This window comes from Scophthalmus maximus, chromosome 7, assembly GCF_022379125.1.
Source record: "Scophthalmus maximus strain ysfricsl-2021 chromosome 7, ASM2237912v1, whole genome shotgun sequence".
NCBI lineage: Eukaryota > Metazoa > Chordata > Actinopteri > Pleuronectiformes > Scophthalmidae > Scophthalmus > Scophthalmus maximus.
Window position 1 is genome coordinate 16,496,077 of NC_061521.1, and position 11,743 is coordinate 16,507,819.

The following is an 11,743-nucleotide window of genomic DNA, read 5'->3' on the forward strand; positions in this document are numbered from 1 at the left end:
CCCCACCCCCTTAATGTCAGTGGATGAGACATATAGACCATAATAAAAATTACATACTAAATAATTTTTTCCAAGGATAATTCTGTAATTTTGGGTAGTTCTTATCACAGTTCATTTTAGTAAATTTTTTTCTGATAAGTTTGATTTATTTAGTGATTCATGTTGCCCTAATATTAAGCAATTGACATCATTTTGGACCACATTTAGTACTGCAACCGATGGCTAATCAATCAGGGCAGACTGACAATGCATTTACAGATGGACAAAAAGAGTGGAGCTCTTCCTCCTAGTGTAATGATCTCTCCTTTCATCCAGTTACTCTGGATTTTTCAAATTTTCTCATGCGGGGTAAATGAGAGGTGTATGTTTACTCCAAAGGCTCCAAAGTTTTTTCAGTCCGGTCTAGATCAAAATGGCCCTTTTAAGTCTTGGGTAGCAAAAATCACCCTTTGAATTGTGAATTTAAATCGTCCTTGATTTGAGATCTATTTTTGAAGTTGTGATTATTCATTCCTGTATAGAATTATAACTCCACTATTTAGTGGTGCTTTGTTAAATAAACAGGTGACATTGGAACTAAATAGATGTTGTGGCCATGTAATTGTTAGAGGGCCCTTTTGTATGGAAAATAGCTCATGTTTAACATTGTTGAACCCGGTTTAATTATCCAAATCCAATTTTTAGATATTGTGAGTCTATTTCACTCGTATAAATTGTCTGTCCTTGTTTGACCTTGAGTATGGCCTGCAACCTGCAACGTTTTAGGTTTCATAATGTTTCTATACATATATGATAAATATCATTTCTTTTAATAATCATACCCTGCCCTGAAACACCCAGTCAAAGGGTTAGCCCCTACTCTGTAAAGTGAGGTGCACCTTCTCTATGGCCACTTTAATTAATAATGATGTCGTTACTGTAGGTTCATTTCATGTTGTTCGTTCATGTCAGGACGCCTTTTAGTGAAGCCAAACACGCAATATATTTTAACATAAGACACTAGTATTGATATGAAACATGTCCTAGCGTAAAAATATTTAACAAGGACAAATACATTGTCACCTCTTCCTTCTCTGCTGTACTGTTGCTGCTCTGTATGGACCCAAAAACATGCAGGTGTGTGCCCATGGGTTATGAACAGGGGGTTCCTTGAGGCAAGTACCAAGTGTAATAGAGTGGTGGTTGTTGATTTTTTTAATAGTTTTTTCATTTAGTAATGCAATTGTGATTGATTTTTAATACAGTACTTGCTTGGAAAATGCTTGAATGTTGGTATGTTCTGCAAAAGTAAATTTGACTTTGAGAATGTCAAATTTACTTTTTCAAAATGATGCAGAATCATTTTTACTTTTCCTCAAATGTGGTGTTGACCTGGATAGATGTTGTGAAGGGATTTTTCTTCACCAAGGAAATAATTCTGGGATCACATACTATAGTTGTCTTACAGGCCTTTTTGTGTGGCTGAGTTCACTGGTGCATTCCTTCTTTTCAAAAATGTACCAAGCTGTTGATTTGTTCGCTCCTGAACTCTCTGATATATGCCGTTTCTTTTTCAGCTTAATGATAGTGTGCTTTTACATAGACCTTTTTGGATCGCATGTTGAGAATTCCTATGGACATTTTTAAAGGCAAATTTAACACTTGGAATCAAATTCAGACCTTGAACCTACTTATTCTGTGATGGTATAACAAGCGAACAGGCCACACCTGACCATGAAAATGACTGTCAGTCAATTTTCCAATCACTTGACGATGGAGGGACTATGTATAAAATGGATGTAATTCCTAAACTGTCAATGCAATACTTTTGTTAAACCTCTTGAATTATAGTTGAAAGTCTAAAATACAATCCAATGTCAATTGTGTTGTTTTAAATCCATTTTGGGGGTGTATTTGTGTCTATGAATAATTATCCTATATTATAATATATTTCTATAAAAAGGGAATATTATAAAATGTAATATGTAATAACCAATACTGTAAACTCTACAAATTGTGTAATTTTCCATAGATTAATAGACAAAACTGAAAGTGTATAGATTATGTGGGCAGACAAAGTATTATGTGGCATATCATATACTTTTATTATTCTTTAAATGCATCACATGTGCATATGTGGACATGTATGTATGTGTACGCAGACTGTGCATGTTAACATTTTGACCTGCAATGAATCACGGCAGAGGGGAGTGATTCAGGGTCAATGTCCGTCCTATTACAGTAAAGTGAGGTCAGGTTCATACCTTCTCCAGCTTCCTAGGCATCAGACAAAAATTTATCTATATCCTATAACATTCTCCCAGCATTATTTTCGAGAAGGTGGTCACTCCCCTAGTGGATACAGCCATTTTGAGGGATTACAACCAAGCATTAATCAAGCTGTGATTCTAAAAATAATAACTTACTTTAACTCTAGTGTGCATGCAATATTTCCTTAGTTAATTATGTGGAGGAAGTGTTTGTTTTTCTTTTGTTTTTGGCAATAGATGTGTTTGAGACTGTGCTGCCACAAGTCTAACTAAAAAATATGCACCGCACAAATTGTTTTAAGGTTTTGATTCAAGCTCTTTGAAATTGACCTTTTCAGTGTGTTCACATCCCATTGTTCCTGTTAAAACAGTCCAGGTTCATTTTGGTTGATTTTTCTTTTATGAATGGCAAATGAATTAGTCGTCCTTATTCTTGTGATGAAAAATTGCATTTGGGATTTGTTGCAGAGGCTGAGGAATTTAAGGAACTACTCATCTAAGAATGTGCATAGGCTAAGGCCAGTATAGTATGGTAAAAGAGTGCAGTCAGGTGAAGGCTGACTTATCAAGCGTTGAGAGAGGGGTGAGAATTGAGGCTAGACCATTTCTCACTTCTTAGAGGACCATGGGTCATTTCTTACAATCCCCCTGTGGGTACAAAAAGGCATCAAGTCAGTGGAAAAATTGTGACTGAATTGCTGTGGCCTACCACATGACCAACACCTTTTACTGCTGGAGACTTCATTAACAGATATGGATCTTAAGGCTCAAGGACTTGTTCCCAACAAACCCTTAACCTCAAAGAATGGCAGCCATAGAGCTTCATCCCAGCCCCTATTCCCGTTGTCTCTCTCCAGATTCAATCAAGCTGGACTGAGAAAAGCCACATAGTGACAGCTTAGCCATTCTTTTCACCTCTTCCATCCCCTGCCATCAGGGATAGCACGAGCCTCTGACATGCTGCTTACATCAACAAGATGCATCTCGTCTTTGGCTGAAGCTTTATCTGCGAACCATGGGCTGCAAATCAATAGGGGGGGGTAAATAGGTGGCCATTTGTGAGCATGCTCCAGAAGACTATGAAAATATGTGCCAAACAGATAACAGGGGACATATAACGACAGAGGGGGTAAAGGGTAAGAGACTGCCTTAAAACACAACCCTTCCATACTATATAAGGGGGTTTCAGTCAATGATTTTAAGTCAATTAGGCAGTGATAAAAAAGGAGGGGGCAAAGAAAGGGAGATGGCGGCAGTTATGACAAGACATCTTCACAGCTCATTTGCAACAAGGCAACATTCAGCCAAATCAAAGCATAAAACTGACTCAGCTGCTGGAGATAAGACAGCAGCCACCCCAGAGAAAATATTCTGATTAACCCGACTGATGTTGTCTGTGAAAGACTATTGTCTGGGCCTTTGTTTTCAGCAGTTAACACAATGGCCCTCCCACTTCAGCCTTTAACCACTTCACCCTTGACATTGGCGCAGCAAACTTGAATTGACTAAATGGCTGATAGCATTATGTAAATTCCGGACCTGCTTCCTTGTTTGCTGTTAACTCTGAAGAGGAGGATGAGGAGAAGGAGGAGTAGGAAGAAAGAAAATGGAAGTAGTCGTTAGTATTCGGGTATGTGGCTGTTGTCAGGCACAGTTAAGGCTTTACACACAGCCAACATCCTCTTATGAAGCCAGAGCAAGGCCAGAGCCACGCTGTGCTGGAGAAATAATAAGAGTCTGGTCTTTATCAACCCACACATACTGTAACAACCAGGAACATTCTGTTTTGTCAAAGCAAAGAGTGGGCATCACAGTCTGGCTGTGATTGGATATTCAGCAGTTTACCACACTCATGTTTTCTTGAAGAAAATGAAGAAATACTTGACATAGTCATAAGAGTTCCATCTGCGTTTTGCCCACCTGTACTCACACACTGCCAGCTGTGCTGGCAGAAAACACCAGCACCTCTCCATCCATCCATTCTGATCTGAGGACACCTCCAAAATGAAGAGAGAAAAAAGGGGGTTCCCTTATGCCAATGTTAATTTGTTTATAATGTATGTACAGTACAACCTTTTTAAACAATAAATATATAACAAGCTCCTCAGAGAAATTACTCCTCCTCAACCTGTATCCCAGACTGTTACATGATTGTTGTCCCTGTTTTGTTTCACTGCAACAGAGGAGTACCTACTGTAATGCAGTCAACTTCTTGTGAACGTCAGAGAAAATATGCTTATATACATATAGTGACATAAAAAAGTAACTGTCAAGACATTTTAACCATCTCTCGATGGTACAGGAAGTCAAGTAAGGAGGTTTTAAATGCAGCCTTAGTGTTCCTGTCAACTCACCATCCTCAATAATCATCACCGACATATTGCATTATCCCCTGTACCCCAAAATAGCCTCAGCAAGGGGCACGGTTGTGTTGCAACATGAACTTTGAAAATTACCAGTATCCTGCAAGGTTGAGTAGCATTTGTCAAAATCAGTACAAAATATGGAGGACTGGTGAGTGGTTGTATGAAGGGCAACAGTTTAAGGTCATAAGTAAGGTGTTCCATTCAACACGGAGACTAGGTACACCTATTTATGGCAACTGGCCTTATAACTGCATGACGTCAAACCCTGACACATACAGCTTCTGCAAATAAATAAATAAAGATCAATTGTTTGGTGATAAATTTAGATTGATTTCTGGAAGTGATCGGTTTGCTGAATACCTTATAACATGACGAACCCTTCAGAACTGTTTGTCTTCTTACTAAAAACAAAATATATAGGGTGTTTTTTTCACATGGAAATTTTTCGAAAAGGAGCAAGAAAGGAAATAGAACCTGCTGTTAAGCATGTAAGGAAAAGAAACCCACAAACTTTAGTACTGTGGGATACATGTATTTTTCCCTTCACAGTCACTGAGAAATCAATGTTAAGAACTAAGCTGAGGCATCAAAGACCAACAGCCTATCTGACCTGCATAGAGCCCCACTGTGGGGTATAATGCAGCATTGTACACCAGTTACTTAAAGAACCATTCATGCAGACACTAAGTAAATGCATAGGACCGTAAGATGGGTGGGTTTGGGGTAGGATACGATTTACAATACTGCCTCCAGCCTTTACGATTAAACAACTTACACACATATGGAAATATATTCAGAGAGAAGAAAAAACATCAGATGAAATTATTTCTGATTAGAGAAATACAAACCAAAGGTTTTTATTTTTCATAGCCTCCTTTGTCTCTCCATAAAAATAGTGTGGCTCAAAATAAACTGTTAAAAGAAAAAAGAAAGTCATGTTTCAATATAGTCCATGGAAAAGCCCCAGTATCAGACATTCATTTTGTTTCTCTTCAATGCCCCGTTTTTTCTCCTCGACAAACAGAACGGCCGGCAAAGCCCAGTATCAATGCACCACGTCTGTTCCTTTGAAAAATTAGCCTCAGAATGAGCCCTTGCAGAGACAAGTCAGGCAACTGCTGTAATGCATTACTAAATTAGCCCTAAACACTACACAAGCCATTAAGAAGCATGTCAAAACCTAAGGGAAAAGAAATAATACAAAATGCAACCAAGAACAGAACATAGTATTTGCAAGAGCCGTTATTAGCCTGCACTTCATCTTTGCCAGTTGAACTGGTGGGGAATCATGTGCACACTAAATAAACATGTTTAGATACGCTACAACTAAGAAGCACTGGCACTCTCAAATAAACGCAGCTTAGCTCCAGCAAACAGAGGGTTAAATCTTAGCTGCAGAAATTCACTGCAGTCCAAAAGCATTTGGCTGATAGCTACTGAACAGCACATTCAATCTGTGCCATTACGCTGCTATCCTTGGACAAATATGTCTATCTATCTAGATTTTGCTTGTGTGTCTTTTTGTGTCTTTAGTCTGGAAATACCATTTTATTGCATATAATATTTGGCACAGTAAAAAGTGGGGTTTACATTTGGGCCTGTATTTAGAAACTGTTGCCTGTATAAAGAGTTTTTTTTTCCTTTAATGCATCCTAAATATGGTCAAAAAACACTAAATGCCTCTTTTCCTACAGTAGACAGAACCACCTTCTATTATCAATCACAAAAGAAATTCATTATCTTTGTCTTTTTTAAATAGAATCCACCAGTTATTAGAAAATAGTTTCAAATTAATTTATTTTCTTATATAATCTGCATGTCTCACCACTTCCTGACATTAGAATCATATATATATATATATATATATATTTGTATTTGTATTTTTTCATATTTATATACTTATGTATAGGCATGTACAACAAACAAAAAAACTGTCTCTGTTTTGCACTTCTGTACAAAAGAAAGTTACCGTTTTGTTCTTTGTGCATTCTATTGCATGGACTGATGAGCAGACAGTTGGAGAGGAGAGGTTGGGGCAGAGTCAGAGATAGATCCATAGAGAGCATAACTCAGATTTGGGTCTCTTGAACCTTCTCCTTGCCGTGAGAAGTCTTAATGACGTAAGGATCAGTAATGGTGCTGATGTGGCTGTGATGCTGTCTGACTGAGCGATGAAGAGAGTTGTTCTGAGTCCAATGGGCTCCATAGCCTCCTTGGCGGGATGAGGAGGAGGAGGACACGAACCCAGGCTTAAAGGTGTTGCTGTTGTGTTCCACTAATGTAGGCAGTACCAACCCTGTGTCATCCGAGCCACTAGATCCAGAGGTGGGTGGTGGAACAGGATGAACCTCTTCCTCCATCTGTATGATTTCTATGGTCCTGGCTGCTGCCACCGTGCTTCTCTGTTGATGCCGCTTACGCAACTTATAGAATGCTATCAACATGGCAGCTGCCAGCAAGGTAACAGCAACAAAACAGCCAATGATGATTTTGGTGGTTTTCATCACCTCATCCAGGCTGGCGGCTGGCCCACTGGGGATTCTGGCAGTGGGAATTGACACCTGCCTTGGAGTCTGAGTATTTTGGAACAGTACGGTAGGTGTGGAGATGAAGACGGGCTGAAAGACAGAGGGAGAGGCAGGGACTGTAGGCTTGGGTTTAGGGGTTTCCTCCACTGTCGGCTCCAGAAATTCCACTGTTACAGTAGTAAAGTAGGACAGATTAGATGTGTTGAGTTCGGCATTGCTGACATTCAGGTAGGCTGAGGCATTCGAATTTCCTGCCATGTTGCTCACCATGCAGGTGTAGACTCCTGTGTCTGATGGGAGAACGTTGGAAAAATTGAGTGTCCCATCATTAAGAACGGATATCCGTGGGTGAGCCGAGCCATGGGTCAAGACAGTCCCATTGGGGAGAAGCCATCGGACTGAGCTCATTGCAGCGGTGCGACACTTAAGTTCTGCCACCCTCGCTGCTGAGATGTTCAGATCTCTTGGAGCATCGAGTATGAATGGTGCTGAACACTGAAAAGTGGTCTGATCAACTTCCACCAGATAGCGGCCTTTCATGTGGGCAGGGGTGTGGCAGCGCCCGCAGCAGGTGGAATTGGTGGGAATGTATTCTCTGAGCCACCAGGAGAGCCACACTACATCACAGTCACATCGCCAAGGATTGTGGTGCAGGTGTAGCTCCACCAAGTACTGCAGAGGGGTGAAGAGGTTATGGGGGAGGGACGACAGGTTATTATGGGCTAAATTGAGCTCCACCAAGGCTGTGATGTCATCAAATGCATTCCTCTCAATGGTAGTAATGGCAGCATTCATAATCCAAAGTTTACGTAAATTCTTGAGCCCATGGAAAGCCCCAGGCTTCAGTTCAGGGAAAACATTCTCTGATATTTCTAGCTCCTCCAATCCCACCAGAGGTGAAAGATGGGGGAACTCCCTCAGGTTGCACATCCCCAAGTTGAGGTACTTGAGGTTTTGAAGGCCCTCAAACGCTCCATCAGAAATGTACTCCAACTTCCGCAGCTCTCCCAGGTCCAGTCTCATGAGTGAGGGGACACGGTTGAAGGCATACGAGGGGATGCTCTCAATTGGATTGTTCCTAAGCCACAGCTCTCTCAACTTTGACAGGTACTCAAAAGCTCCACTGGGTATGACCGTCAGTCTGTTGTCAAACAGCTCCAAAGTATTGAGGCTGGTCAGGCCATTGAAGGCCCCCACTTCAATTTGCCTGATAGCATTTCTACCCAACTGCAGTACCTCCAGGTGATGCAGGTGTCTGAAAGTATCTGCTTGTATGGTCTCTATGCTGTTTTCCATCAGGTTCAGGTACCTTGTGTTGGCTGGGATGTTCGGGGGAACCCTAACCAGGCCTCTGCGGGTACACACCACCTTGCTGAGCTGGTTAGTGCAGGAGCACACACCTGGACAGTTCTGTGGGTTAGCAGAGCCCAACACAGGGCCCGTGGACTGGCACATACTAAGAGCAGGCACCATGAGGGAGAGTACGGCGAGCAGGGCTGCGTTCCAGGTAGGCTGCACACTAACCTGGCCCAGAGGACTCATGGTGTGGAGGGCTCATTATTTTGCATGGTGGGGGGAGACGGCACACACCAGAGGACAGACCACACTAGCCTGGCTGGAGCAACTCAAGGCTCTCAAGTTCCATTGACAGTGCAGGGAAATGCTACATCAAAAGTGATGTGTGAGAGAAAAGGGAAAAAAAGAGAGACAGAGAGAGTGAGAGATTAATACAATAGAAGTAGCAGAGGAATTTAGTGCAGCAATATTCGAAAAAGGCTGAATAACAGAAGCAGTGACATACCTCATTAGTTTGAAGGTGGTCCTTTTTGCCTCTTTCCAAATGTTAAACGCAGTAACCCTGCATCCTGTTCATTCATAATTCCTCTCCATGGAAAGACATGACTTAGATGTTTTCTTGTTTTTCCTTTCTGAAAAAGTGAAGTGGCCCTCTATTAGCCAAGAGTACAAAATGGCTCCTGGTATTAGAGACTGAGAGCAGCATGGAAACACTCACAGGCAGAGGTAAGGCCAGGAAGGCTTAGTAGGTGCCTGGGTCCCTTCTGCCCCCACTAACTGCCCCCCTGCCATGCTGCGGACTCCAAGATGCAGCTCCACTGTGGATGAATCACAAGGATCCATAAGGCAGAAAAACGTGACAGAGGAGGAAAGAAGAAGTGACCAACTGAAAAAAAGAAAAAGAAAAAAGAAAATCCTCACTTCTGTTGACTCCTGATACATGTGTTGGCTCGTCGACTGGTTGCCTGTTCGGCGGAGAGACCTCCCTCACTGTGACTTTGCCAAGGGCTAGTCGGTCGCTGATTAGCCCCGTTGTGACAGGGACTGAGAGACAGAAAAAGGCTAAAGAACTCCCGGCACAGTCATCCCCCTCTCCTCTCCTCCTCCTGTGTTCCTCTTGCTTCCTCCCAACGTTGGGCTGGCCCTGGTCAGAGCAGCTGCAGGCTGCCGTGTGCACAGTTAGCAGTAATCCTTCTATTCCTCCCGGGGGGCGGGGGGTTGGGGGTGGTGGGAGAGATGGTGGCGCTGGGTGGGGGGTGGAGAAGAGGATGCGCTGCGCTGTTGGAGCTTTGCAAAAGGCTGTCGGAAGAGAGAGAGAGCGCTCTTGTCCTCTTCTGCAATGAGCGAAAAGAGAGAGGATGACGTTGAGAGGATGTGTAAATAAGTGGGCTCCGTATCAGTATCCATAAACAGAGAAAGGTATTGATGATTCTTCTCTCCGCTCGCTGTTTGTCCCCAGTGCGGTCTCCTGCAGTGCTCCTCCGCTTTCTTATTTGTTAGTTTCGCTTCAGGACTGAGGTAGTAAGTTGTGGCAGTTAGCCATGTGTGTGTGGCTGTCAGACTTGCGGCTGGCTGGTGGACTACTGCAGTAGCCAGAGTAGAACAGAGAGAGAGAGAGAGAGAGAGCGCGTGCCCGAGCCCGAGAGAGAGAGAGAGAGAGAGAGAGAGAGAGAAAGAGGGTGAGAGAGAGAGAGAGAGACAGAGATAGATTGAGAGAGAGGAAGAAAGAGAACCACTGACAGATCAAGAGCAAGAGAAAGATAGAGTGCGTGAAGGAGAGTGTGTGTGTGTGTGTGTGTGTGTGTGTGTGTGTGTGTGTGTGTGTGTGAGTGAGAGAGCGATGGTGAGGAGGAGGCACGCGAGTACTCAAACAGGCAGCCCACCATCACAGAAGCAGCATGAGCACCATTCTGATCCACATCTCCTCTTCTCGTTTATTCTCCAATCTCTCTCTTTTCTCTATCCCCCCCCCCTCCGATGTGTGTCGGTGTTGCAGGCAGCCAAGATGCTTGCGCTGCCCCCTCCCTTTGTCCTTCAGTGGGAACGTGAATGTACTGCTGACGCACTCCTCTCAGATGCTCAGCCAGCCTCAGAGCAGTGCATTGGTTTGATGCAGTGTTCCTGTGTATTAACACATTCAACCTCCCCTCCTCCCCTAGCCCTCCTTCTACCCCCCCTCACTGTGACTATCTTCTCGCTTTCTCTCCCTCTTTCCATCCCCGTTTCTCTCGTGTTCTGTCCCTCGTCCGTCTTTCTTGACCCTAACTCTCTCGATCACTTCGCCTGTGCTGATCTTCCTCTGTCGTGCTGTCTGTCTCCAAGCCGCCTCCCTCCAACTACAGGTATATCGTTGGAATCAAAAGCCTCCCATTTTAATGTAGTATAAGCAGATGAGAGGTCAGACTTTCCTCTCCATCTCCAAATTGGTTTTGCATTCTTTGTCTGTCTGTCTCAGCAGTATGCCTGTGCTTCCCAGTGAAGATGTTCTTGTAACAACACCACAGTTTGGGTCAGAGTTTATCCATCAGGAATCATTTGCATAGGGGATACATTCACAAGGTTGTTTCTGTTTTTTTTGCTTTTGTCAGTGCGTGTGTGTGTTGGAGGACGGGTCAGGAGTTTGTGACATCATAGAGGACTGAAATGCTGACTCTGCTTCTCTGTGTCTGCTGGGCAGTCTTCGGGTTGGAGAACGATGAAAGAACTTGCACACAGTTATCTCTTAGAAAGACGAGAGGGAAAGACGGAGAGATAGAGAAAAAGAGACTTACTAAGAGAGTGGGGCAGAGAGATAGAGGCCGGGTAGGAGGAGATGTGTCCACGTCCTTGGTGAAGTAAGGCCAAAGAGCCTATAGAAGGAAGTGAGAAATGAGATAAATAGGGACAGAGGAAGAATGAGGGAGACAGATGAGTGAACGCACTGCATAGTTGCCTCCTAAGTGAAATGGCACAGAAAGGCAGAGAAAAAGATGGATGAAGATTAGGGGTGAGGAGTAGGAGGGACGAGAGGAGCGTTGATAGTGTTGGATTAAGCATAATTTAAATGCAGCACAAGGAGTCTCCCTCTCTGCCTTTGGTTGATGACCACATTCTCTCTCTATCTTTCTGCTCTCCCCTGTCTCACACACACACACACACACACACATATATATATATATATATATATATAGTATATATATATATATATATATAGTTATATATGCTATTAAGGGGGGGGAAAGCACATACAGTACATGCCGACAATAATGGATGTGCCTCTGTCAATTCCAATCTTAATTCCAATTCATGAAATAAATAGGACATG

The 11,743-nt window shown here is 42.9% G+C and overlaps 1 protein-coding gene across 2 annotated transcripts; it reads right to left on the reverse strand.

Moving 5' to 3' along the window:
• Positions 1 to 6,493: 6,493 nt before the first annotated feature.
• Positions 6,494 to 10,138, reverse strand: lrrc4.2 (leucine rich repeat containing 4.2). 2 transcript variants are annotated; one of them, XM_035642822.2, is made up of 3 exons: positions 9,361 to 10,138; positions 8,945 to 9,257; positions 6,494 to 8,806 (listed from the first exon to the last, which is right to left on the reverse strand). In XM_035642822.2, the coding sequence occupies exon 3, from the start codon at positions 8,683 to 8,685 to the stop codon at positions 6,685 to 6,687; it is 2,001 nt and encodes a 666-aa protein (XP_035498715.1). In that variant the 5' UTR covers positions 8,686 to 8,806; positions 8,945 to 9,257; positions 9,361 to 10,138; the 3' UTR covers positions 6,494 to 6,684. The 2 variants fall into 2 exon arrangements, with proteins under 2 accessions (XP_035498715.1, XP_035498714.1); XM_035642821.2 differs by having other exon boundaries at positions 8,945 to 9,071; positions 9,158 to 10,138.
• Positions 10,139 to 11,743: the final 1,605 nt, after the last annotated feature.